This window comes from Macaca thibetana, chromosome 7 (assembly GCF_024542745.1).
Source record: "Macaca thibetana thibetana isolate TM-01 chromosome 7, ASM2454274v1, whole genome shotgun sequence".
In the NCBI taxonomy this organism is placed as follows: domain Eukaryota; kingdom Metazoa; phylum Chordata; class Mammalia; order Primates; family Cercopithecidae; genus Macaca; species Macaca thibetana.
The window spans coordinates 152348108-152375868 of NC_065584.1; the positions used below are offsets into that span (position 1 = coordinate 152348108).

General features: G+C 40.2%; 2 protein-coding genes across 8 annotated transcripts in view; both read left to right on the forward strand.

Annotated features, from left to right (window-relative positions):
• The window catches only part of MAP2K5 (mitogen-activated protein kinase kinase 5), a 261654-nt gene that overhangs the window by 209262 nt on the left and 24631 nt on the right, over positions 1-27761 (forward strand). For 3 of the 7 annotated variants that reach the window (XM_050796339.1, XM_050796340.1, XM_050796345.1), the window contains 2 exons: positions 14062-14123; positions 14846-17106. The exons of 1 other annotated variant lie outside the window; for it this stretch is intronic. In XM_050796339.1, the coding sequence (XP_050652296.1) occupies positions 14062-14123; positions 14846-15068 (285 nt within the window). In that variant the 3' untranslated portion in view covers positions 15069-17106. 3 more of the 7 variants (XM_050796342.1, XM_050796343.1, XM_050796341.1) reach the window with 2 other exon arrangements.
• The window catches only part of PIAS1 (protein inhibitor of activated STAT 1), a 465384-nt gene that overhangs the window by 11052 nt on the left and 426571 nt on the right, over positions 1-27761 (forward strand). The gene's annotated exons all lie outside the window — the stretch shown is intronic.

Below are 27761 nucleotides of genomic sequence, written 5' to 3' on the forward strand. Positions count from 1 at the left end.
GTCTCTATTCATAATGATTCTTTTTAGCACCACCACAATGATGTGCATATGCCAGCCAGGCAGATAAGTAAATAGTAGAGGCTCTCTTATGTCTTCATTAAGTTTTATGGTTAGAGTCATAAGAACTTGCAGAAGACATACACTTTTATAAGTGGGATTTTGTAATGATGAGCTGTTTAATTCAGGGGGTTTTGTCAAGAAAGTCTGTTTCCATCTTAAGCAAATCCACTTTAGTCCTTCTCAAACCTAATGGAGAAAGCCAGCATCTCTCCCCCACACTAGGCACAAAGGCCTCTTCCTAGAGCTGTGGCTTGCCACAGTGCTACCTCTCTATTGGCCCAGAACCCTGGCATTATTACAGTGCTCCTACAAGGGACACTGTGTTTTGAGTATCATATGCATTCCAAATAAACTCTAGGATAAACCACCTGTTCCTGATTGAAGGAGACTGCCCCTATATGGCAACATTTTCTCTCTCTCACCCTCTTCTTATGCTGCTTTCTTTGATCAAGAACAAGAAGAAAGAAATAAGAGACAAAGTAAAGATACACGTAAGTTTTGAATACAGTTGTGCCTTGTGGAATGTGAAAGTTATATTTTTCCCCAGCTTTATTGAGGTACAATTAACAAATAGTGTATGTATTTAAGGTGTACAATGTGATGTTTTGATAAACATATACATTGTGAAAGGATTGCCACAATCAAGCTAATATATCCAACCCCACATACAGTTACTGTGTATGTGTCTGTGTGTGTGTGGTGATAACACTTAACAATCTACTCCTTTGGCAAATTTTAAATATATAATACAGGATTATTAACTAAAATCACCATGCTATATTTATCTTATAAAAGTAAGTTTGTACCCTTTGACAAACACCTCCTCATTTGCCCCACCCTCCAAGCCCCTGGTAACCACTCTTCTACTTTGCTACTATGAGTTCAACTCTTTTAGATTCCACATATTAAGTGAGATCATGCAGTTGTTGTATTTCTGTGTCTGACTGACTTAGCACGTTCATCTGTCTGAACCTTCAGGTTCATATGCTGTTGCAAATGACAGGATTTCCTTTTTTAAGGCTGAGTAAGATTCCATTTTGGTGTGTGTATCCATACCACATTTTCTTTATTCATCTATTGACTGATCCTTGGGTTGTCTTCATATCTGGATTATTGTGAATAATGCTGCAGTGAACATGGCAGTGCAGATGTCTCTTCAGGATAGTGATTTATTTCCTTTAGATATATACCCAGAAGTTGGATTGCTGAATCATAGTGTAGTTCTATTTTTAGTTTTTTGAGGAACCTCCTGCGTGCCATTTTTCCATAATGGCTGTACCAATTTACATTCCCATGAACAGTGTATAAGGGTTCCCTTTTCTCCACATCCTCACCATCCCTAGTTACCTTTTGACTTTTTTATAATAGCCATCCTAACAAAATGTGAGTTGACATTTCATTGTGGTTTTTATTTGCATAAAAAATAGTATTTCTAAAAGACATTTGCAAATCAGATTGTATCTTCCCATTGGTACAGTAGTTGATTTTCACACATTTCTAAAAGCGCTTGACCCCTTTATGTTGCTCAAAAACCCAACCTATAAAATAGATGAACATGAAGCTATTTTGATTTGGCCAGAGGATGGGAGATTTAGATCTCCACCCCCTTTCCCACACACCTGCATAAGAGAACTAAGAGTTCCATAGATTATAGTTTGGAAACCACTGATGATAGCCCAAAAGTCATTCTGTAAACCTGTGTTAATCCCAGAGCTAGGTACTGGGAATGGAGAGTGAATAAGATGCTCTTGCCACCATTCAAGAGCCGCTACTCTATTAGGGAGGCAGACAAGTAAACAGTCGTATATGCAGATCACTAAACTGCAGGTAGTGTAAGTGGTATGAGACTTGATGGCCTGGGCTCTCAGAGGACCACAGTGACTGTCATTTCAACCACTCACATAAATGGGTATTTACGATGTGGTATTTAACGATGTTTGTAGCCATATAAATTCTATCATTAAAGTGTGGCCAAGGTGCTGGGAAAACAGAGGAGACAACTCAGTGGAGGAGACGGGAGCTACCAGGGAAGCTCTGTAGAAGAGATGAGACTGAAGGATAGCCAGTAAGAGTTAGCCTTGGAGAGATCTGAGGCCCCTGCAAGGGGTTCAGTATGGCTGGGGTGTTTGGGCAAGTATTACAAGATGAACCAAGGGCCACATTTTGAAGGATCTTTATACCCCATGCTGAGAGATATTTGTAGGGGAGGGAGGATCGGGAGACTGAAAGAGTTTTAAGCAAGAGATCAACATAGCCAGATTTGTGTTTTAGAAAAATCACTGTGGCAGAGCTGTGGAAGATGGATTGGAAAGGACATTGGAAGCTGTAGTTCTGATCAGAAATTGGAGGGGTTTAATCAGGACAGCCTTAGTGTGTTTGAAGGGTATTTAGGAGATGGAACTAACTGCATTTGGTAAGTAACTGGTTATAAGGGAGGGTAGGGAGGTAGGTTCAGGGATGAATCACAGGACTTGGGCAGTCAGGTGCATGGTGGTACCCTCCTGAGATGGGGCACACGGAAAGAGGCATGTTCAAGGGATGAGATGATTAGCATTCTGTTCTTGAGAGATCATCGAGCACCTCATTCAAAACCATATTCGTTCCTGCTCCAGATTCAATTATGAGTTTAACAACTAGACTCTAAGTTCCTAGACATTTTATTTCTATCTTTCTAGTACCGCATCTAACATCCTGTAGGCTCTTGTAAATATTCATCAAATGACATTTCTGCATAAATCTCAACACCTGTTTTTTCAAGACCTCAGAAATACAAATCCAAAAAGTGACAGAGAATATATGATGCCTTAACCTTTTTTTTTTTTTTTTTGAGACAGACTCTCACTCCGCCACCCAGGCTGGAGTCCAGTGGCGCAGTCTCAGCTCACTGCAAGCTCTGCCTCTGGGGTTCACGCCATTCTCCTGCCTCAGCCTCCCGAGTAGCTGGGACTACAGGCACCTGCCACCATGTCTGGCTAATTTTTTGTATTTTTTTTAGTAGAGACGGGGTTTCACCTTGTTAGCCAGGATGGTCTCGATCTCCTGACCTTGTGATTCGCCCGCCTCGGCCTCCCAAAGTGCTGGGATTACAGGCGTGAGCCACTGCGCCCGGCTACCTTAACCTTTATGGTCTACACAGTGTTTCCCCATGTCACATTCTTTCCCCACACACTCTATTTTACAGACAAGGAAACTGAGTGACAATCAAAGGGTAAGGCTCCTTACATTATACTATCATTGATTTGAAGAAAGTAAAAAGTGACCACTGAACATTTTGGCATCAAAGGAAGAGGTTTTTAATAAAGCTATGAAAGAAGACAACTTCGCACTGCAGACATGCTCAAAGGTCATAGGTATTTTGCAACTCAGTTCAGTTTTGCTGTTCATATGAATGACCCCACATCTTTCAGTTAATTGAATTCTATTCTGCATACTCTGTTTAATTTGGCGTGGAGGAACGTGAATCCTTTTAGAAAGATTTCTATTGAAATACAATAAGTTTGGCCCTTAAATATGTTATCTTAAAAAATTCATTCATGTAGAAGCACTCATTCCTAGGCAGGGTGCCTGAGAAGCCACTGGGCTATGAAAATAGCTGGTGCTGGGGGGTGGGGGATGCTGATGGCAAGAATGATTGCCTAGTAATACCTCCTGGAAATTCAAAAGTGAGGTTAGGCCAGGCGTGGTGGCTCACGCCTGTAATCCTAGCACTTTGGGAGGCCAAGGCAGGCAGATTACTTGAGCTCAGGAGTTCAAGACCAGGGTGGGCAACATGGTGAGACCCCATCTCTACAAAAAAATACAAAAATTAGCCAAGCATGGTGGCACGTGCCTGTAGTCCCAGCTACTTGGGAGGCTGAGGTGGGAGAATCTCTTGAACCTGGGAGGTGGAGGTTCTGGTGAGCCAAGATCATGCTACTGTACTCCAGTCTGGATGACAGAGTGAGACTGTGTCTCAAAAAAAAAAAAAAAGAAAGAAAGAAAGAAATGGGATTAACCAACTTCAGAGGAACTAATATCCACTCATCTTTTACCTGAGAGACTTTACCATGATTCTGGCTTCTGAAGTCAGTAAGAAGTAAAAGGAATACCATCCCCCTCCTATTCCCAGCATCCCAAGGATGACCTGTTCCTGTCACAGCACATAACTGCAGGTGGTTAAAGGGAGACAGGACCTGCAGACCCACAGTGTCCAACCACAGTGTCTAGCTCTAACCACTCCCACAAACAGGTTTTTGTGATGTGGGATTTCATGGTACGTGCAGCTGTGTTAGTTAATGACTGAGGCATTAGAAACTCAGTAAGTTAATACAACCATATGCACACAATGGTCCTGTCCTTTCAGCGGTATTGTCAGCTAGACCTGTGTTTCAAATTGTTGGGAATATATTGTTGGGATCCTGAAAACTGATATTCCTCTTTTATGTAAGGCAATCCTTAGAAATCTAATACCTTCTTTGAAAAGTCCAGTGTGTTTAAATTAATTCAGTTTGGCTGGTTTGAAAATTGAAAATAGGTTAGCATTAAGGCCAGGATTCCTTTAGTAATTACTTTTTCTATTGGTAATAACTGTTTCTTTAGAAATGACATTAACATTCTACCAAAACACAGCAGTAATCCAAAAGTTAATGTTCTGTTCATTTATAATTATATTTAATTCATATTTATGAGTTGTCAGAAGGGAGGAGTAAGAAAGAAGTGAGTACAAAATGTTACAGAAGAAACAAGTTATAAGAAAATTTTTTCTTCATAGTCTGAAGGATGTACAAAGTCACTTGAAGTAAAAAAAAATTTTTTTTAAACACACAATTATATAAAATTAGCTTTTATTAACTTGCTGAAAAAAATCTGTATTTTTATTATTTCCAAGTGGCACTGAGTGAATGCAGCCAATAGACCTCATCCATTTCTTCTTTTTTACTAACCCAAATATTATCATAAACATCCCCATAATTTTGATTTAGTAAGTCAATTAGATTTGTGGGGATTTTTTAACCAGAAAAAATTCTGCATCTTTAGGCAGTCATTGAACAAGTAGCTTTGTGTTCCTTTGAATCGTCCATGAAGCCTGATGTATTATTAATGAATTAATTTCTTGGTGGTGGAGGCCTGTGAATAGCGGTCTGTGAATGGGCAGTTGCCTGGTGGGGCTAGTTTTGGCTGCTGTCATTTAACATGTGTTGCTCTATTGTGAAGTCTTACCCAGCCATAGGACAATGCTCATTTAATCCACCATGATGGGACCTACACACCCTGAGCCCAAGTTGGGTGCCAGGGTCAGTTACCCAGCAGCTTGGGCTGGGGGCACTGCTCTGCTTCACTGCCGAGTTGCTGTAATCGTTTTGCCGGCTGTTAATTTTCTCTAAACCAGGGAAAATGTGTATGTGAGCGGTACAAATGTTCTCAAAAGAGATTCCAAACTGGTCGGCTGGGGTGTTGCCTCCATTCCAGAATGGAGGCAGCATTCCAGGGAGTGTAAGCTCCTTCCTTCCTCCTGGAAATGGAAACGTCTGGGCCCACGAGATCCCTGATGTTTTGAGGTCCAGAGTAGCAGATGGCATTATGATTTTCCAAATCCTGATGAACATTCTAACTGAACTTGTTCATTTCACAGTATGTAGTTCTATTTTTTTCATTTCCTCTTCTTCCCTCCCTCCCTCTTTCCCTTTGTTCCCCTCATAGTAACTAATTTTAAACTGGTGTAGTGTCTCCTTAAACCAGCTTTAAATTCCCTTCTGTGGTCTATTGTATGCACAGTTTCATGTATAATTCTCAGCCTTTGAATTGAAGCTGAAGCAGCCTTTGAATTTGTTTAAAAATGTGTAGGCAAATACAGCCAACACTCATACATGCAGCCACTGGTAGTTCTGTTTCCCCCCTTATCTGTAGCTGGCAGTGCAGGTGGCAAATGGCAGTAATTATTTTAACTAACAGTCGAGTGAACATTTAGGAGGACATACAGTATGGTGATGTGGACTTTGGATTTACAGTGAGTTCTCAGAGGCTGACTTGATAGTGTTATGGCTTGCTGGTTTTTCGGGACACGGACCTGCCAGGTTCTTGTACTTCAACAGTGTGTGGATGTGGTTCAGATGTTTCCATCTTAGCTCTTTATCTATGAAAAGATCATTTTTTTTTTTCATTTGGGTACCTATTAAGGGTTTTTTTCTCTCCTAGATTTTTCTCTTTTGTTTTTAATATAGTTTATGATCTGCCTTTTAGACTGCTTTTAATCAGCACTTCTGTAGAACCAGGTGAAATGCCAGTGTGTATATTAACATTCTAATTTAGGTACTGGATCAAACATGTATAGCTGGACTTTTCTTGAGGAAAAAAGTTGACCTGACCAGTGTATGAAATTCAAACACTATACAGGAACAAGGTAGAAGCACAGGTAGGAATTGCTGAATAATTACCTTTAGACCAGCCTGAGCAGGAGACTTCCCACGAGGGTGAGCTCATTTAATGGTTCCTAAAACTCAATCTTGTGGATGTCAGTGGTCATGCTTGATTATTTGCAGCAGTGTTTTATGAAAAGCAGTAGAAATGCACTGGGAGGCTGCAGAGAAAGAGGACAATAACAGGTTTTACTTTTGTAAACTAAATCCCTTCGGTATGAGACAAGTATGTTTTTTGCTGCTCTGACTAAACCACTGAAAAGGGAGACGTATGTGGATGTTAGTGTGTGAGTATGTGTGTACTGTTCCTGTAGGCACCTCTAAAAAATGCTGTGCACTATGGCTGATGACCAAAAAGAGACCTAAAATAAAAAGAGAAAAAAGATGTTCATTGGCTTTGGAAAGGAAGCAATTATAAATACAGTTTAAAAGATTAATCTGTTTTCTGTTTCTCCACTCACCTGTTTTCAAGAAATGTTATAAAACACTAAGATCTTTACCATATGTTTACAACATTTCTAAGTAAATATAAATCTTTTAAATGACCAAAAAAAAAAAAAAACAAGCAGACTAAATGAAGAGTCCATTTTGACAAATAATGACAAAGATCATTTCTCTTCTCTTTTATCCCAATACTGAAGAACTTCCAAAACACATTAAGGAGAAAAAGGAAATAGGAAAAAAATCTCTATAATCTCAAATTTCAGTTACCCAGAGACAGATTCCTTTAGACCTGTTCATTTATATTTTGTTTTTTATAAGCCATCTGGTAGTGATGTTCACTTGGCTAACAGCTGGTTCTCCTTGATTGAAGGGTTTATGGGTAGGATGGGCCTTTCAGTGGCAAAAATTCAGGCCTTTACCCCGTGGTTCCAGGCCCATCTGAGACAAGTTAAATGAGCTGCTACTGTCAGCCCAGACCCAGTGGACAGAACTTCACACCAAAATGCCCACATATGTAATTTGTCACGCCTGGCAGCCCAGAGCATGGGGTGACCCAGTGTGGAAATTGAATCATCTTTCACTTTCTCTGCTCAAGACTTGATGTGGAGTGGGATGAGTAAAAGGCGGGCTTTCTGTTCTCCAGCTGAGCAGGGTTGGAGGCTTTCTTCTCTGGTATGTCATCTGCCAGCCTTCCTAAGTTCAAAGCCTTGCTTTCACCCTGATGTTTTCCCTCATAACACCCCGAGAAGTAGGTCAGTTCTATCTGCATCATGAAATCAAAAATACACTTAGAGTCAAAATGCTGATTGTTCCTTCATGGAGTGGCCACATTTTAAAATAAACTCAATGTTTTAACAAGCATTGATTGAATTCATACAATCTGCTATGTAGTTATGGCTACTCACTCTAAGCGAGACTCATTCTCAGACCAGGAGCACCTATTCATCTCTTTCCCACCTTTCTCCTTCTGATAACATGTGACTGCTTTTTTCTCCCCCCGTCTACATTCTGTTACAGCAGGTATATACAGATATGAACACTGAGGACCTTTAAAATATGAAAATGTAGCTGATTTCCCAGAATCTCACATTAGTGTACACCTTGGACAAGTCGTTTTTGGTTTGAAGATTAGCTTCTATGAAGATCCTTAGAGGTGAGGGTCCAGTTGTTTTCATTTTTTTGTTTTTTAGATTTTTTCTTTTTTAAAAACAAACTTGGTTTTCTCCCCAGGCAAGTACAGATTTGCCCTATGGGTTCTGCCAGTTGTCTCATAAAGATGCTACTCTAAGGCAGTGAACAGTGGAGGATCAGAAACCAATTTGGGGTCTGACAGGCAAAACACTATCCTGCCGGGCATGAAGCCCCTAGAATTACAAATGATCTTTGATCCCAGCACTGAGGATAGAATGCAGTGATCCAACAGAGCTTTGCCAATTAGTATGAATCCCAGTGCCTAAGAGTAGACATTGTTGGGCCAGGCCAAAGGAACGTCAGACATGAATTAAAAGATTTACTTTTAAAATATAGAGCATGACTCTCAATATTGGTCAGACTACAGATGATTTTCTGATGTTGAACACCTGTTGGCTTGGTGGCTTGACACCAAAGTCTAGAAGTGGTCTATTAAAAAAAGTTAGAGGGCTGGCCATGTTTCATTTAATTTGCCATGCTGGTTTAATCCAACCACAGTACAACTGACCTCAGAATTCACCAGTGCAGCCAATGCCTTGCGATTTTTGAGAAGCTGTCCTATCTTCCTTTGCTTTACTGCCAGTATGCATAAGGTCTGAAGGAATGTCTGTTTTGTATAAGGAGAAGGGAACAGGACCCAGACTACAACATTCAAGGTCCCTCCCACCCTCAGGTGCTGTCTGGGAGAGAGGAAAGAAGAAAGTAGGGGAGCAAATAAGGTATCTCACATGCTGCAGACTCTTTTACTTTACTCCCCATGACCCTCGTTTGTGAACTTACTTCTACCAGTCAAACTGAACCAAAACCTCAGTGCCCCCCTGTTCATCCTGAGTGGCCAGCTTTGGCACTCTTATGTGGCCACTTCCTCCATCCTGCAGGGCTGGTTATTAGGAGTGCACGTCTTATCCCTCAGAACAATACACAGATTCTTTGAGGATATGGATTAAGTATCAGCGATTCCACAATGCCAGGCTCATTGCGTTCCACATGGTAGATGCCCACAAAAGCTGTTGAATGAATGAATGAATAATGAATGATTGTATCATTTTTACACAGTATTTTATGTTATGCCTTATCAGTGTCTGAATTAATCACCACATTATTGTCAGGTCCCACTGTCACCTTTAATTATGAATTACAGGCAAAAATATAGTCCTCAGGAATTTTTTTTTAAGCAAAGGGCCCTTAACTTTTTTCCAGTTGAGTATTTATGCCAGCGTTCTCCCTTATACAAAGCAGAGTTCTACTACGAATCTAGGCCTCATCTAATTGTTTAAAAATAGTCCCTGTCCCTTACCTTTTCTTTTTAAACTTTGTATTTTGACATAATTTTTAGATTTACATGCAGTTGTAAGAAATAATACTGAGAGATCCTGTGTACCTTCCACCCAGTTTGCCTCAACAGTAACATCTCGTAAGTATAGTACAGTATCGACTGGGCGCGGTGGCTCACGCCTGTAACCCCAGTGCTTTGGGAGGCCGAGGCCAGTGGATCACGAGGTCAAGAGATGGAGATCGTTCTGGCCAACATGGTGAAACCCCGTTTCTACTAAAAATACAAAAATTAGCTGGGCGTGGTGGCGCACGCCTGTAGTCCCAGCTACTCAGGAGGCTAAGGCAGGAGAATCGCTTGAACCCAGGAGGCAGAGGTTGCAGTGAGCCGAGATCGCGCCACTGCACTCCAGCCTGGTGACAGAGCGAGACTCCATCTGAAAAAAAAAAAAAGTATAGTACAGTATCTATACTGTAGATAGAAAATTGTCGTAGATACAAGACACAAATCACTGATCTTACTCAGATTTTACCAGTTTTACATGCACTTGTGTGGGGGTGGGGAGTTGCAGGGTGGAGGGTAGATTAATAACACAGATTATTCTAAAGCCAAGATACGTTATAGTTTAAAAAAAGAATATTCCTTGAATATTGAAAGCATTTTTCTCATTGATGATTTCTGTGTTTGGAATATCCAGCTTATCTGCCTGCTTTCAAGGTCACTAAATATACTTATTGGCACACTTACTCTGTAAGTGAACTAGCAGCAACTGTGGTTGGAATTGGACCTCTTCCTGCCTTGTCTCCTCCACCAGCTCTTTGAGTGTGCAGGTACACACACACACACACACATTTTCTGCTACTTGCCTTTTTTTATGCCTGAGTACCTTGCTGACAAGTGCTAATAACAAAATACCCAGAGAGAGTCCAGTTGAAGTTAACATACATTAAGCATTCTGAACTTGTCCTTTTGCTCATAGATTGTGCATAATTAATAATTAAACAGTTTCAGTTGTAATGGGTTGACCTTCTTGAACTGTTCATTATTCACAAGGCAAAGGCATCACTCAAACTTTTTCCTATTGTCCTTCGCTGTTCTCTAGCGTGCTGCATGCTTGTGTTCCAGTTGTTTAGCAAAAGGGGCTGACCAGGTAGTTACTGAAACCTCTGAGGCTTGGAGACTGTCCTTCTTGATGACCAGAATTGCTTACTAAAATGGTTTATGGCAGCTGTTTTTATGTAACAGTTGCCTGCTTGATAACAAGAACCAGCTTGTGTCACTTCAGCAGAACTCTAAAGTTGATTTGAGACTAGACTCTCAGATTGAGGCTTTTGGTTAAGGTTGTGTCCACTGCTTCGTTCTATACCTCTGTGCTTAGAAGTTCAATGGAAAAGCATCTGAAAAAAAAGCCCTTTGAGTGAAGTATGGCACCCAAGGTCTTAAAGAGAGTGACTTTCATTAACAATTTAGAGTCAGTGTCAGCCAGTACTGAGAATTCAGTGTAACTGCTTCTTCAACCCACATTTAAATTTTTGAAATATATTTCTCCATCTTGCCAGAACCCATATTTCATAAAGGGCATTTTTGGGATGTAGCAGCAATTGCTTTACTAGAGTCTCTGAACCCCTCCGACGACTAGGTACTTTCCCTTCCTGTGAGCTACAGTGAAACCGGAGCGCATATTTACTGTATGCCTCCCTCCTCACATGTTTGAATTAGATAACAAAATAGGCAGGTTCTTGGAGATCTTTCACATCCTGATTAAAACTAACTTTGTAATTTTATTTGCTTTAAAAAGAGAAAAGTATACTGTCAAGTCCTGCAGTGCAGAGGACACTCTCAGGTATATTCATTTGCTTTCCTTTGGAGTGTTAACAGCCTTCATACTTGTGTGGAGTTGGAGACTCTCAGAAAATGCCTTTGCCCGGTGTTTATGTGTGGCATTCTCACCATCCCCCTACCAGTCAGTCTTCTGCATCTCAGAAGATTCTCCCTTGAGGGATGCGGGAGACATGGATTTTAAAACAAAAATAAATATCTGGCATTATGCATGTGAGATTAGAATTTCCCCCACATCTTATAACGAGTGATTCTTTCCAGGCACCACTGAGATGAGAATCCACTCGCTGTGGTTCTGCAAAGTCGATTTGGGCTGGCATTTTAGGAAGTGAAATAAATTATTCATGGGTACCACCCAGTGTTCCTTAGTTTTATAATATGAGGAACTTAACAGGCTACAATATCAGGTCTTAAATAAAATTAACTACCCATGCAAAATGTCATATTTCCTCATTTCGTTTCTCATCCGTTTTTACATGACTTCTTCATCATGTTGCTAGTCTATAATTCATTAATTTACTTTTGATATCATACTTTGAGAAGAGGCCCACATTAGCATCATGTTTTATACCGGATCTTTATAGAAAGCCAGTCCAGAATTTTAACCATCTTGGTAAATATGGAACCACATTAAGATAGCAGGCTTTTATTTTCCTAAATATTGCATTTTAGAGCAACTACTACTCAGGTACTTTCAGTACTACACCCTTAAAAGAAATCCATGAAGCGATGACTTAGAGAAGCTTCCTCACTGATCAGAGTCCATAATTTTTACACCTCAGACTTTGAACTATCTTTTTACTAATGGTTTTTGAGACAGTAAAATGTCATTTCTTGAACTGGGCCTTGTAGAATCTTACAGGCTTGGTGATATATATGGCTTTCCTAAAACAGGCTGCAGCTGAAATTGATATCATGTTTTATTTTTGCTCTTCAAACCGATGGGACTTCTGTGGCCATTTTATATACCTTTATTGAGGACTTGTCATGCTATTTCGTGTCTTGTTTCTTTTGAGTGGACTGTTTCATCAGCCACACATCCACCCCCGTTTTTCATGTCCTCTCTATGTAATGCCTGCATGTAATCCTTTGAACTTGGCAAGATTTTATTTCATTCCCATTTTTCCTTTGTTTTCCTCTTAGCCTTTCTCTACTGATGAGAATTTTAATTTTAGAATTACTAACCATCCCTTCTTCTGCATGAATAGATTAAATTCAAAGAAGACAGATATGCAAAAACCAAGAAACATTTTGTTCATGTTTCTTCTCTTATAGCCTCTTTGGGTTTTTTTGTTGTTTGTTTTTTGTTTTGTTTTTTGTTTTGTTTTTTGGCTGCCTTGACCCCCTTAGTTCCTTTGATTTAATTGTATTATCCAGCAGTTTCCAATTGTTTGAATTGGAAACAAAGCCTTAATAAGAGTTCTAGTTAATTTTCTGTCTTGTAATTACCGATCTCATTTTTCTGATAATTGGCCACAGCAATTATATGTATACTTACTAATCACATAGGAGGCTGTGCAATTGTATCTATCTGCCACCATTGATAATGACACGCATATTGCAGAGGTGCTTTTATCATCTTCTTTTTTCCACTACATCAAAGCTATTTCCTCTCGTTCTCAATAATGAATACATGCATGCATTTGACACAGTTGTGTGCTAGAGAAATTGTTTGGCTCCCACCAAATGCTGCATGCTCTGAGTTTCTTGCCTGCAGCGCTGGAAGGTTGTATGTAATGATATATTGCTCATCCAAATGGCCAAAGCACTCCAAAGCACAGTGAGATTAAAATAAGTCATTCCTTTGTTAATTTAAATAGGTGCATGTATCATACTTTGCAGGGCACTTTGTGTAGGGATGTCAGGGAGGAAAAAAGCCGCCGAAAGGTATTTTTAATAGCAAATGAGAATAGATGAGAATGGAGTCATTTGCAGCTGCCTACTTTATGTGGCTCTCTTGTTCCAACGGTAGGTCTAATGAGATGACTGTTAAAGTACTCTGCAGTGTAATTTCATTACATCCTGAGCTGTTACACTATAAACACAGTGGCGCTCTCTGTCATTCTTGGAAAAACTCCTAAATTCTTAAAGCCTTCCTTTGCAAACGGTAATGAGGTTTGCTCTCTGTGTCGCGTGGTGGTGGTGGTCTGTTGCTGTGTGGTTTTCTGCTTTTTTGACTGACTCCCACCTCCATCCCAGTTTTGGTTGGTGGTCAAGTTGGGAGTTTTTCATTGTATCCTTAATTCACTGGCTTTCTCATATGAGGAGGCTGCCTAGACTGGCAAATAGGCTGAAATTCCTTTTCAGGAAACAGCTTTCCCTATAAAAGCCTTTCTATTAAAGTAAAAAAAAAAAAAAAAAAAAAAAAAAAAAAATCTGATCCAAATTATTCTATTAGGGGCAAACAGTAAAGGGCAGTTGAATATACAAATAAATGTAAGTAAAAAGGAAAGTGTAAATAAATAGCAAATCCAGTAAAAGAAACAAAGGTCAACACAAGAATAATTTCACAGCTCTTTGTTAATTACAAGACCATTTGTGTGTTACTTAAATAATCATTAATTTCTCATTTACACTTTCCCTACCTTCTCTCCTACCCTGTGGCTATCATTGTCCTTTTTTCACCTCCCCTCTCTCTCAGCTCTCATGTTTCTCACCATTGTAAAATATGTGTGGGTTAAAATTTGGCATTTTTACCTAAATATGTGGAATAGGGTAAAGACAGTCTTGTTAATTGGGTGAGGCCTTATTTTCATTGTATTCATCTTTACACTGCTCCTTCACATGGGTGGATGGGGAATATAAAGAAAGAGAAGGAACTGTTGTGACTTTTGGTGACATGTTTTTCCTCCATCCCAGGATTCGCCCGTCCTTCCAGTTGGAGAGTTCTCGGAGCCGTTTGTACATTTCATCACTCAGTGGTGAGCCCGTTTACAAACATGCCATGCCCTCAATGTAAATGATACATGCCATTAACTCGGCAGCTCCGTGAGACCTTATGGCTCTCCCTGCTTCCTTTTGGAGACAGGAGGGACTTGGGGCCTTGGGCAGATGGGGCGGCAAAGCTGAAGAAATTGTTTAAATTATGTAAACGTTATTTACACAAAGGGTCATAAGCATACTTCGGAACCTTTTTCCTGATTTAATAAACTGCTGAAAGTCAAGATACTTCTTTCAGCACAGATACTGTTGCCATCCTTTTTTAAAAAACAGAAATACACAATTTTATAGACCCTATTGAACAGACATACAAAGCTTATTTTTATTAATGTAACCTCAAGTTACCCATAAAACTGTCTGTCCCTTAGTGGAAGCAGCATAGTTTATTAATTCATCGGATTTTCAGTAAATAACTTTTATCTTTGGTTGTATTTTAAATACAATACTGGGGTCCCATTTCATGAAATTTGACATTTAGAAGACTATGAAAACAGTTCAGCCCACTTTAACCCTTAAAGAACTGAGAAGAGCCACAGGGGCCCTCAGAGCCTCTAGGCAACTCCTTGTCATTTTATACCTGGAGAAACAAGCATTTTATTGCCAAGGAGGTTCTTTGCCAGCCTTCTGCCTTTTTCCTCCTAGCAGACCACATCTTTCTTTTATTACCCCTTCACCATCATTTCCCTCTTCCCTCGTCCTGCAGGACTGATATGACCTTGGGAGGCCAAGGTATTCCCCTGCCCTCTCCCTCACTCCAGCACAGAGAAATTACCCAGGAGAGAGGAGGAATTCAGGAACATAGGAATCATCGTCCTCAAAGCAGGAGACAAAACCAACCGCAACTCCTTCTTAACTACGTTGGTCTTCTTTCCCTCCTTCACCAAAGTCCTCATTCTCCCAGAGTCATGTCCACTGCTGGAAAATGAATGGGCAGACCCCACCGAAAGAAACCCTTGTTTCTGTGGTGTGGCAAAGTAATGCTATCAGGATTCTTGCTAACCAAAATCATTGTGCGCCATCCCCTTCCCCTCCCACCATGATCCGTCTGATGATTACGCTAAAGGGAAACCAAGAAATATTCCTTAATATAAATGTCAAGCTTTATCACCTTTTTGACTAAGTGTAACATGTTACCTCTTAATAAAAATGTCTCATACAGTTTATATTCCATAGAAAATATATGTGGGGAAGAAATTTTTCTCCCCAATTAAAAAAATTTTATTAACACTGTTTCTATTTATTTAAAATACTTATATAATATAGTGTAGCTTTTAAAAACTATTTTTACTCTGAAAACATTGTATTTCCAAAGCATGCCATGTTGGGAAAAAAGCATACATATTGATTAAGCACTGGAATCCTGAGCTGTTTTAAAGCTCCTTAATGATGTTAGAACCGTTACCCAGAAATATATATCCCTCTTAATTTCCTTTACATGGAATTCCTAAAACACATGGTAATGTGTACCTTGTGTTTTACACATGGTAATGCCTCATTTTGAAATGCAAAAATTGAAACACAAACCATGCGATTCCTCTACTGCCTGGAGCGCCTGGTTTAGGCATCACCCTCTCTGCTCTGGAGGAGATGTTGGATATGTGACAGGATCGCAGCGCTAATCTTATCTCGCTGTGTGGTCTGAGACCAACCTGGGGGTGGGGCTGGTCTGAGCAGCAGGGGAGAAAAGTGGATAAGCCTTCACCTCCCTCCTGTCCAAAAAATTAATCAGCTATTATTTAAAAGTTTTATGGAGACAGAGGGAGGGATAACCTGTATTCACATTTCCACAGATGTCAAGCCGAAACAGAAATGATAGTGGGTAATAGCCTTGTTTTCCCAAGAGATACAGCTACTTTGGAATGTCAGATTAGGACTGTTACCAACTCCACTGGCGAAACAGCTTGAATTAGTTGCTAATGGATGCAGTATTTGAGAGGTGCATATGGTTATTTATAGGGAAGGCAAATGTCCTCGATGTTATTAATGGTTCATAACTCCGATTCTTGTTTACCAAATGATCATTAAATCTGTTTTTAAAAAGGTATTGTCAGCAAATGCAGAGATTATGTGAAGAGTTTTCTTCTTGCTTGTTAGAAGAATGCCTTATATAAAGAAAAAAGCATCTGTGTGATTTTTCCAAGTGATAGAAGCAGCAGTCTCTTTTCATGACTTTATCCCATGGACACTCTGAGTTTAGAACAGATAGTCATCAAGTAGGCAGCTGCCCACCTTCATCCCATGTGTGAGTGCTTCATCACATAGCTAAGTACATGTTACAGCTACTAATTATATCTAATGCATGGAAAACAAATATTTTGTATGAAGAATGTGATTCTTTAAGCAGCTTAAACAAATTTAGCTGTCCCACAGTGGTTTAATGAATTATCAACTTGCCTTGTTGCCAAAACAAATGCAAGTCAAGATAATCTACAGCAAGCCACTTGTAATTTTGTAGCATTATCTAGATTCCTGACCTGTTTTATATACTTCTTGTCATTTGGAGTAATAGTGAAAGAATGAGATGTATTCTCATTTGACTCTACAGTCATGTTTCTTTCCTTACTGTCTTATCTCAATTACCAAAAAAAAAAAAAGGATATTCCGTAAATTTAAGTTTGAAATAAATTGATAATTGAGTCAATAAGAGAATATTGCTGCTTTTTTCACATTAACTTCAAAAGTAGAATTAGGATACATTTAGTTTAAATTCATTCTTTATTGTGTTGCAAAATTTTTTTAAGTGAAAAAGTAAGAAAAAAACTTTTTGTTTCTTACTCATAATGTCCCCCAGAAATGTGATTAAAGACAAAAATAAAAGAAAGGGAATATATGCTAATACTTTGGCCGAGAATTGAACATGATGAATTTGAAAACATTCAAATTCCAGTACAAATAGCCATGGGTAGAAATTACAGCAAAAATATACAAATGACACAGATAATATGAGCAGTTTTTTCCTCTCCACTATAGTATGCGAAAACAGCCAAAAGAAAGGCCAGCACCTGAAGAATTGATGGTAAGTGTATTTTTTTAGTTACATTAGAATTCTCAGTTATATATTTATGTTTAACATTCTGTTTAAAAGTCCAGAATGGAATTTAAAACAGCCATAGGCTCTGAAAAGGCAACATTATTTACTTCATTTGGGTAGATGTTTTTGAAGCTTATATCCTCAGATAATAGTTTTTACTTTTTAAAAACCCACCACCTTTTTGAAAGTTAATGCAGAACTCTTTTCATTTGTCTCATCAAAGGTCACAAACTTAATGTAGGTTACTCTTTATCTTCATTTGCTATTGAACCTTTTAGAATTCAGAGGATTGGTAACAGAAGATCATCAGTGCAATAAGTTTTTAGTGCAATTCTGCAAAAAATTTCTGAATGTGGCATGGAGTCCTCTTAGATTCATGTAGAATGAAATCAGACTGGCTGCAAAAGATCAAGTTAATGTGAATCTTTGGTCTTTCCTCAGAAAGAGACAGCTACAAGGCTGCCAGTGCTGTGTTCTCAGCTCCAAGGCAGCTTTCTTTGATTGCAAATGACAGTTTTTAGTCAAGCAGGGAGAGGAACAGAGATGCTCCTAACAATTCCCAAATGGTCATTTATTTAGTGCAGATTGTTGATTTGACAATGCACAAGCTGTTAGAATAACGTTAGGATCGAGCATTAGTAAATAATAATTATAGTCTGTTCTGTCTAATGTTTTGCATACCATTCCCTGCCTTTAGATTTCTACAGTCAGAGCAAATTCCTACCAATTTTCTTTCACTTTCTTTAAATAATACACATTTTACAGATACCAGTTCAGAGGTTTTCATCCTTTGTATTCCAACCTAATAAACAGTTTCAGTGCCCCAACTTCTGTATAATATGGATTTCATCCTTGAATGTAAAATAACAGTACGTTTCCTTTTTGCATCCTGAATGCTTTTCAGGAAGGTACTTTCCTCCTTCGTGTTCCCTAGAGCAAAATCTCAGTTTTCAGGGTAGTTTCAAGTTAAAGATCACCCCTAAAAACCTCTGCAATTTATAACTCTGCAGGTTTCATGTCTAGAATAAACTGGTCTCTTTTTTTTTGGTCTCTTTGATGGTTGGAAAATTCTTGCAGTTAGTCACATTTGAGAAAACTTGGAACAGGTTCTAGAGATGGAGACCCATTTACCTTGTGTATTATTGTGCTATGGCTGGATAGCTCAGCTATTAAAACAAAGGAATAACATTTCATAAAACAGATATTTGTTTGTAAATGCATGTTTCAATGCTGCAATGAGTTGGCCACTTATAAATAAAACATCTGCAGATCACACATACACCCATAAATGTATATGGATGTATATATTGGTAAGGAACACCACTCCAGGGTGGCACATCATAAAGACAAGGCTAAAGGGTGAGTACTTTCAGTGCCTTGAAAGCAAGTGATATGTGTGTGTGTGTGTGTGTGTGTGTGTGTGTGTGTGTGTGTGTGTGTGAGAGAGAGAGAACATAGGTATTTAGATATATCTCTTTACAACTCTACACCCTGTTGTGTGCTGTCCCACATTTTTAATTAATAAATATCAATAAATCAATAAAATACAATGAAAAATGTAGTCACAGGAAGCACCATTCCATACTTAATTTAACATTATTTCTAGTACTGCTCACTGTTTGATTTTAAATGAATGCATTCCCAGAGGTATAGCAGTGGTGAGGCACCACTGCTCTGGCAGGGCTCAGTGAGGAGGCAGGGAACAATAGACTATATGTGAAGCTGCTGTGGTCAGAGAGTGAGCCCTGCCTGGACTTTGGGCAAAAACTGGGCCCAATAGGGGATGGGAAAGAAAGTGGGTTTTCTTTTGTCTTAAGGAACCTGAGCCACATCCTAGGGGCCCAATCTTAAGGAACCAGCCTCTTTATTCCTTCCAGCATATTAATGGCTTTAATTTTTCCTTTTCTCTCCCTGCCTACAACCTATTTGATGGTGCTCCCATCTGGAAGCCGAGAGCCTCCTCTGGAATGCATGAACTGTAGAGCCCATTTGTCACTCTGGGTGGGGGCCTGTGCCTTTCACAAAAAGAGCAGTTTATCTCCCAAGCACGGTTACTCCAGCCAGCAGGGTACCAGCATGGGCTGCATGGGCCGCTTCAGATGTGAGGTCTGCAGGATTGTCAAGGTTTCCCTGTAGGCCTCCATTTCCAAATCAAAGAAAGAAAATTAGAGATGGGCAGCTGGAAATACTGGAAGTTATAAATTCACTATTTGGGAACTCTTATATGAACTCCAGATATGACCTTTACCAGCGAACACAGCAAATCCCAGCCGAAGTAAATCAGAATATAGGACTGGTGGGCCAGATCACCCTTACTCCTGGGTCTGGGCAATGCAGAGTGGACACTTAGGTGGTAGGGTCACTGTTTATACCAGAATACCCCTTATCGAGTCATAAAATCATCATCTTGGCAGTTTTTGACCATGTGAGTCTTAAAGATGAGTGTAAAACTCAAGGTTGGAATTTGGAGACCATTTAAATCTCGTTGTTAGAACTCATTTAGTTGTTTAGTTATTTTATGCCCTCCACTTTGTGTGGTTGTTCTTACGATAGTTTTCGGGTTTTATATCCTAAGTGAAAGTATTTTAAAGTTGGACCAAGAAACTCATTTAATGCCCACATTTTGAGGAGGCCAGGATACATTTGAGCTGCTGTGGTTTTCTGGCATGTAGCCATTAAGCTACGTCAGAAGTTCTCTCAAAAGTTTTATCATCAGCATCTACAGCATCCTAAGAGATCTCAGAACCCAGTAAATAATTGAATTTGGTAGTTGATAGACCACTGTGCACAGTCTTGTTCTAGATTCAGCAGAAGATATAAAGTAGAGGAAGCCACACAGATAGTCTTTTCGGGCTATAGTAAGTATACAGATAACTAGAATGAAGTAACTCTTATAAAAGAACTGCAGAGTTCTGTGGAGATCCATTTGGGGAAATGAGGAAAAACTGGGTAGAGAAGGTAGCATTTGAAAGGGGCCTTTGGAGGATGAAGTGAATTTTAATAGCTTTGAAGGGGCCATTCCAGGCAAAGGAAACAGGATGGGTAAAGCATAAGTATATCTCGGTCTCAGACATTTTCAGAGCAATGTGAAGCCTCTAGTGCCTGCTGGAACAGAAACCCCTTCGACATTGACCTGGTGGAGTTCAAATAGGCAACATATTCACCACCAGCTGGGCAATCTCTTAAGACATTCCACTTCTGTAGAAGGAACCCTGCAAACAGCACACCCACCCACATGGATCTTTTTTCTTGAGTGAATTATCTTGAATGGACTCCCATTCATGTATAGGGAGGTCCCTCATCCTTGAAACGTTGTGACTTTCAACTCTTTAAGAGCCAATTGCAGAAATCAGGAGTCAGCTTTAAACCCTGCTTTAAAGGTAAAGTAAGCATGTAGGCAGCCAAGAACATTCAGCATGCCGACACAGGGCAGGTAGAACCCCACCCCCACCTCCACCTCCACCTCCAATTCTTTTCCTGTGATAATGATTCCATTGTTAAAGAATCTGCTTTTAAATCACACTGCCGCAACTCACAGGAAAGACCTGTGTCAGTGCTCCCCCAGCTCTGTGAACTGGGACCAATAAACTTAGGGACAAATTTTCAGACAGTGGAGACCCTGAGGAGGTAGCAGACAGAATGCTCAGCAGGCTTCAGACAATGCAGGGATTCCATGGCTTATGTGGGAAAAAGCCAGCCCCTTGCCAGTCGGAAAGGATTGGTAGGACTGCAGCAAGAAGGGAGAGAGCAATAGTGCAAAGATGGTAGAGAAATTTCCCTTAATTGTCAATAATCAAAATGAAGTATCCTAAAACATAAAAATCAGACCCTTAAACTCAGGAACAAAGACAGCCTAAGATGAGAGCATTAAGATGGGCGTTCAGGTTGGTTTTGCTATTCAACTTCTGTGTTTAAATATTTTGAAATAAAAGGGATATGTGAGACATTACTGTATACACGATTTGCTTCTCTAAACCACAAGGAATTCCTTCTGAGGAATTAATCTTCCTTCAGAATTATTTGGTAGCTAAGGTCAGGATGTGACTTAGCAGGGAGAACCTCCACCGTATCCCTTCACTGTGTAACCTCAGCCAACTCCCATCCCCTTTCCACTTCAGTTTATATGCAAAACCGAGGGGGCAGCCCTTGACCAATGGTCTGTGACTTTAGGAAGTCAGAGCCCCAGAAATTACATCCAAAGTTATCTATGCATGTGGAGATGTGCCTTTTCATCCAAAAAGAGGAATTCATGACTGTTTCATTTTTCAAAGGGGACCCTGACCCTCAATGATTGTTAAGCTCCTTTGCTTCTGTCCTTTAGAGTTACTTGGCCAGGAGCTAACTGTAGGGAGGGAGGTGTTCACTCCGCAGGAAAGTGCCTGCTTGGGGGTGGGAGTGGGGTGCTTTCTGTGGGGTTCAGCAGGGCTTTGCACCAGCGTCAGGCAGCCCTTTAACCTCCCTGCCTAGCCTGTCTGTGGGCCTTAACTTGAGCAGGGAAGGTGTGGGCTGTGGGCACCCACACAGTTACAATTTGGGCTCAGAGTAGGGTAGATCTTTCTATGCATTTAGAGTGTTTCCAGAAGCTTTCCGTGTCTAAGCTCTATTTAATGGAATCTATGCATAGTAAGTAATCAGGTCAGAAGAAGCAGCATCCCGGTTTGAGATCAATCGCTGGCTAATACTTTATCTAGGCCACTTTATTATCTCATGCTGATCTGATTCCCATTCTCCCCCTCCTTTGTAGCATGCACTTCGGCTGTGGTAAAAGTACGTATCACATACATATTAAAAACATATACCCATTCTATCTGTATGTAAATGTGTGAGGCACAGCTGGATATTGCAGAGGAGTTTGATTTACTAATAGTTATTATCTGTTCTAGCTGTTCAGTGGCAGAGAGAATTTCAGAGAAACAAGCTGGCGAAGAAATTGTCTTTATGCTATTACTATACTGCTTTAGTAATTGTTTAAAAACATGGGTTTTCTCCTTAGGTTCTAGTAATGCCTGTTATTTTGTGCATTTCCTTGTACATTCCAGAGTAGGGCATCCTTTAAAGGCATTTAGCATTTCCTCAGGTTTGGTTTTCAATCCAGGCACCTAAAAAGAAACAGAGGATGCAGTTTGCAATTGAAATTTGACATTTTGCTTAGAAAGCAAGTAAATAGTGGCATTGGAAATACACCAAGCTGGCGTGGGTCCAGAAGGCGGGGTATCAGTTAAAATCAGAATAGTACTTTTGGATTTTTTTCCTTCATGTCATCCTAGCAGCTGCAAACTTGAAGACATCTCATTTCTCAGCTAAGGCTTTATGTATAAGAGGTGGTAATGTTTTGGGGCTAATAAACACCCAACTGCTCTAGAAAAATCTGTTTAAACATTTAATTACTTGCTAAGAGATGTTAACTTAACTCCTCTAAATTAAATTGTCACTGGTAGCTTTTCTGCTTTTCCAAACCTGATTGTAATTACATTTTCAGATAGTATGGATGGTTGTTCTCTCAATTAATCAAGGTATATGATAAATTGCACATCTGCATGGTCCTTTTAAAAATCCGGGTAACCATGATGTTAGATTTGTGTCTGTCCAGCACTCAAATTCCCGTGTGACTTTGGGCTTCACACCAAATGGCTTTGTTTCTTTATTAGACCCAAATCTTCTGACCGCTATAAAAGACAAAATGCACTGGACAATTAAGAAGGTGATTTTATTTAGGCTATTGAAGTAGGGAGAGTGTTTATTACTGAGGAATGGCTCAAAGAAAGGGGAGGGTTCTGAGGTCTTATGAAGGCAGGTAAACAAGGGGGTCACCAGCAAGTCTTAGGGAAGTCACGAGGAAAGATGGAAAAGGATCTTACCTCTGTGAGAGCAGCATGATCCTTTGTGGTTAGCAGAAGGGTAGGGGGATTTCTTATCTGTTACTGCTGACTAGAAACATGGGGCTCAGATCAATTAGAAATAATCACCACATTCTACTAAATGTGCCAGAGATAAGTTTTGGTTTATTTTGATCCGGGGCTTACCTGTGCCCTGAGCACAAATATGAAGAAAGGTGCATTTCCATAGCCCCCTTAGAAAGTGCTCATCCACCCTGTGCTTGCAAAAATCTAAGCTTTTTAAAATACTAATGATGGTTAATAAATTGTGAACTTGAATGTAGTTCACTACAGATGGCTATTACCTGTGTCGTATGGAGTGTGTTTTAAAATGAACCTTTAGGGCCAGACTCCTAATGTGTCTAGCCACTCATTCTTGTAAACATCATTTTGTTTTCAGTTGTTCATTTGGAGGTAGCTCATTAGCTATGCCACCCAGAATTTGCAGTGAGAAATACTGGCTGGGATTGTAACTTCAACTGAATATTTCCATCATGCACAAAAGTCATCACAACAGCAAGGGGGCCCCACGTAGGGTCCAGCTGACAACCATGGGATTTTTTTTTAAGTTCTGAAGGCCATTAAAATCATCTGTTTGTGTCTGCTTATAAAGAGGAACCCACTAGTAAAGAAGTTGATTTTAGCTTTTTAATTGCACATAATTACAACAGCAGAATCACTGTCTGGATACTTGAGATCGCACTAAATCAGACAGCTTTAATTTGAATTTTTGATGACACATTAGCACTTCAGCAAGAACAGAGAGATTATAACCCTAAGAAAACAGGCTTTGTTTTTCCATAGATGTGACCACTTAATCTTTTCACAAGACTTTAGCAGATAAATATGTGTGTGTATGTATATGTCTTTATATACATGCACATAGCAAGCAAGATATAGATAAAGTCTGTCATTCCTTGATCATGGTGATCTGACAGTTTTAATTTCCCAGTTAAGCATAACTTTTTTCCTCCATCAGTCAAGTCAGATCTCTTAGTACAGTGATGACTTGCCTGTTTAAGATTGTAGTTATTTGAACTCATGTCTGTAATGCCTCTTTCGTGTTTTATTGGACTGTCATCTTCCCAGTACCTTGTTTCAAGGCACAGTGAAGCTGTGTAGCCTTCATTGAACACAGGAAGAGTTTGGTTATCTTGGATGCAGTAAAGTGGATCAGTCGGGCTGCTCTTCAGTGCCATGCCAGATTCGCGGCAGCTCGCAGCATGGGGAGGCTAAGGGGGGTCTTTAAAGTACGTTACACATTAGTTCCTCATTGGCCATGACTCAGCTCATTAGAAGTTTCTGTTATTTGAGTGGTGCCCTCAGCCTAAAAGAACCTCCTCTCCCCTCCCTTGGAAGGTCTTGGTCCTCCTCCCTGCGGCTTTTCCCTACTCTTCGCCTTCACAGTTGTGTGCTCCCTTCTCTGAAGCCCTTCAGCATGTATTGTGTCTAGGTTGGAGCAGCATCTAATTATATCTTCATCTTATGGCCACAAGTTAGTCCATGTAGTACAGCGGCTCTCAACCCTAGCAGCTCATCAGAGTCACCTCAGAGGTTTAAAAGGCAAAACAAAAAAAATGCCTGGATCCCAACCCGGATCAAAGAAGCTCTGGCCAGGAAGCAGGTAATTTTTTTTTTTTTTTTTTTTTTAACCTTTAAAGCTGTCTAGGTGATTACAAGGACAGCCAGAGGGGAAACTCACTGGTTTAATACCTTTTTTCTTCCACTAGATTGTAAGTTCCTTGAAGGAGGATCATGATCTTATAATTCAGTGCCTATCCTAGTCTGCTGTCATTTAGGCAAAACAGTGTTGGTTGCACATGCTATTCTCTCTAATCCAATCCAGTACAACACTGTACAGATAAAGTAAACACTGAACAGATAAAGACAAACAAGACATATATCTGGTTCTCCAGGAACTCAGAGTAAAGCTGAAGAAACTAATCCAAGAACAAGCAATCCCTGGACATTACAGTATGCAGTGTAAATTAGGGTGGCCACACTAGAATATGTGGCCAGATAAAAAAGGTTTTTGTTTGACTTCGTGCTAGGAGAGATCATCGGAGTTAGAAAATTTGGTGCCAAAATAATAAAATTTCTAGGATATTGCAATATTTGAATATTGAATGTTTGAATACAGGGATAATATTCAAAACATTTAACAACCAGTATAGCATGAGGATTACCAATCAGAACCAGCTCCAGGGTTTAGCCATCCCACTCTGGATGTATGGGCAGAGCTAGGAGGTGCTAACCAGGTGGTGATAGGCAGCGCGTATGATCTTTGGCATGCATTCTGACCACTTGAGAATTTACCTCAAGCAAGTAACTCCACATCCAGAGGTTATTAGAGAGCCAAAACCTAGAGGAGCTAGCACTCCTGGCTAGCACCATCTTTGCCTGTTAGATTGATGACAGGGGACCCGAAGGTTTTTATCTGTCTGCACATCAGATGCATGCCACCCACTCCCCAGCTCTTGGGAATAACGGATTCAGCTGAAAAAGACCAGAGACATTCAGCCGTTTGTGGGAGAAATATAAAAGGATCCTAAAACTAGTCCCTGGGATTTGGGAATTGCTGTTGAAGGTAGCAAAGTTGTTTTCCTGTGAGTACACACCCATAAATAGATGCAGTTCTTATCAATTATTAACCAGTCTAACCAGGAATTTTAAGAGCTGGGGAAAATATTAGAAAGCTCCTATTTACAGTTGTACCAGCTGGATTTGTTTAATGGGTTGTTTGCTTTTTAATTTGTAGCAGTTTTGAGAGAGACCTTTGGGGATTATGAGTCTTGTGATTTCAGATACAGAGTTATTTGAGGGGCAAAATCTGCCTGCAGATAATTGGAGGTTCACTTGGCCATTTAGAGACTACAGAAAGGCAGTGGAGACGTTTGGGCCTACCGTCCTCTATTTAATTTTCAAGATTAGAATTAAACATTAGGCCTTGGTCTACTGAGAGACATTTGCTGGAGCGTGGACTAGTTTCTTTCCAGTATCCTGGTTTACCGTTTCTCTGTTCTCTTCATATAAATGGTCACTGATTCTGAAGTAGGAGAATAGGTACCATTCATTTATTTGTGCAAAGGTTCCCTTGACACAAATGAAAATGGAATTTTCAAATGTAAACCGATTAACTCTTAATTGTTAGCCTGTGTGTGTCTTAGCTTCCTCAGAAGGCTTCTGAATGGCCTGCATCTCTTTCTAAATTTGAGGGGGAGGGGGATTCAATTAATAGCACGACTTTCTAATTGTGGGATTGGTGTGGAGTTGACAAAAATTTGTATAAATAGGGTACATTTTTTCCACTTAAGAGGGCTGTGCTGAAACATTTTTAATTGGATTTTCATGGTGATTGACAGCATTTGATTATGACAGTAACTTTATTTGGCTGGACTGCTTTAGCCTCTTGTTCAGATTTTTCCATCAAAGCTCTTTTTTCTCCTCTGAATCCCCAGTGGAGCAGCAGTCATTGTGGAAGAGCCTTTTAGCACCTTTGTTGTCGCCATCCCTGGTGATGATTGGGCCCAGCTGGTAGTAGATAAGAAAATGTTCCTCTCACAAAGAGGCAGTGTCTCCCGCCTCTGCAGTTTCAATAATTTTAAGAGCCCCCCAAACCTGTTGAGGATTAGAAGTAGCTTTAGATGTGAAATGAGTGTTAAGTATTAGTAATCGGGAGATTAGGGCCCCAGGGACAATGAGAGATAAACAACTGCAATTAAGGCAAATCTGCCGATGTAAACAAAATTTAGCAGAAACAGATGCCCTAACCATTTTGGGGGATTGATTTGAGGGCACCGAGGAATCGATTTTTGTCTTGTTTACACTTTCAAACCCCTGTGATATACTGGAAGGCTAAATATTTCATACAGCCTGATTTTAGTTAATTTTTTTTTTCAGCGCCTCACAGTAGGCGCCTCTCTTCTCACAGTGACCAGGCCTGAGTTTATTCAGCATTCACAGGGAGCAGCTAATTGTCTATGAAGGGCCCCCGTGTTTAAATGGGCTTGACAGGAATTTAAATTTTGTTTCAATCAACCCCTGTGCTCACAGCCTGCTCCAGTTTCTAATTTTTAAATTAAACATGACTTTTTTTTTTAAGCCACAGCTTTGCCTCTGGAATACTCTTGCTCTAACTCTGGGGAAGGCAGATCGGCAACCCTGGAATGCTGGTTTATGCAGGGCCTGTGGCACCAGCTCTGCACTGGAAAGTCCTTTCTCCAAAACAAGACTTCCTCCCCCCTGTCAGGGAGGTCAGCAGAGCTTCGGCTGGGCGCTGTCTCCTTCCTGCCTTCAGAAATGGCCCCCTTTTCAGCTCTCCTGTGCAGGCAGCAGTGCTGCATCATCTGGAAAGTGGGTTAAGCACCAAAGGAAGGTGTAAGGATGGCTTTTAGGGGACCAGCTGAATTATAACCTCTGCACGTCTGGTGCAGATTTGTATTTCAGAAGCCCTTTCTACTGTTGTGAGACAGGGAGAGAAGCCGATGTGGGAATCACAGATGTGCATTTCAGTCTGCACTCGCCATTTTTATGTCTTAGCGTCCACTCTGTGCCCAGTATCCTGCCTGACGCCAAGGAGGCAGCATGTCAGCCTCAAGTCCTGACCCCCCAGCCATCTCACAGTCCAGTGAGGAAGGTGAGGGTAGACACAACCAAGCATAGGATAGAATGCGAGAATCGCCAGAGACCCTCCCTCACCTTCTCCTCCTACC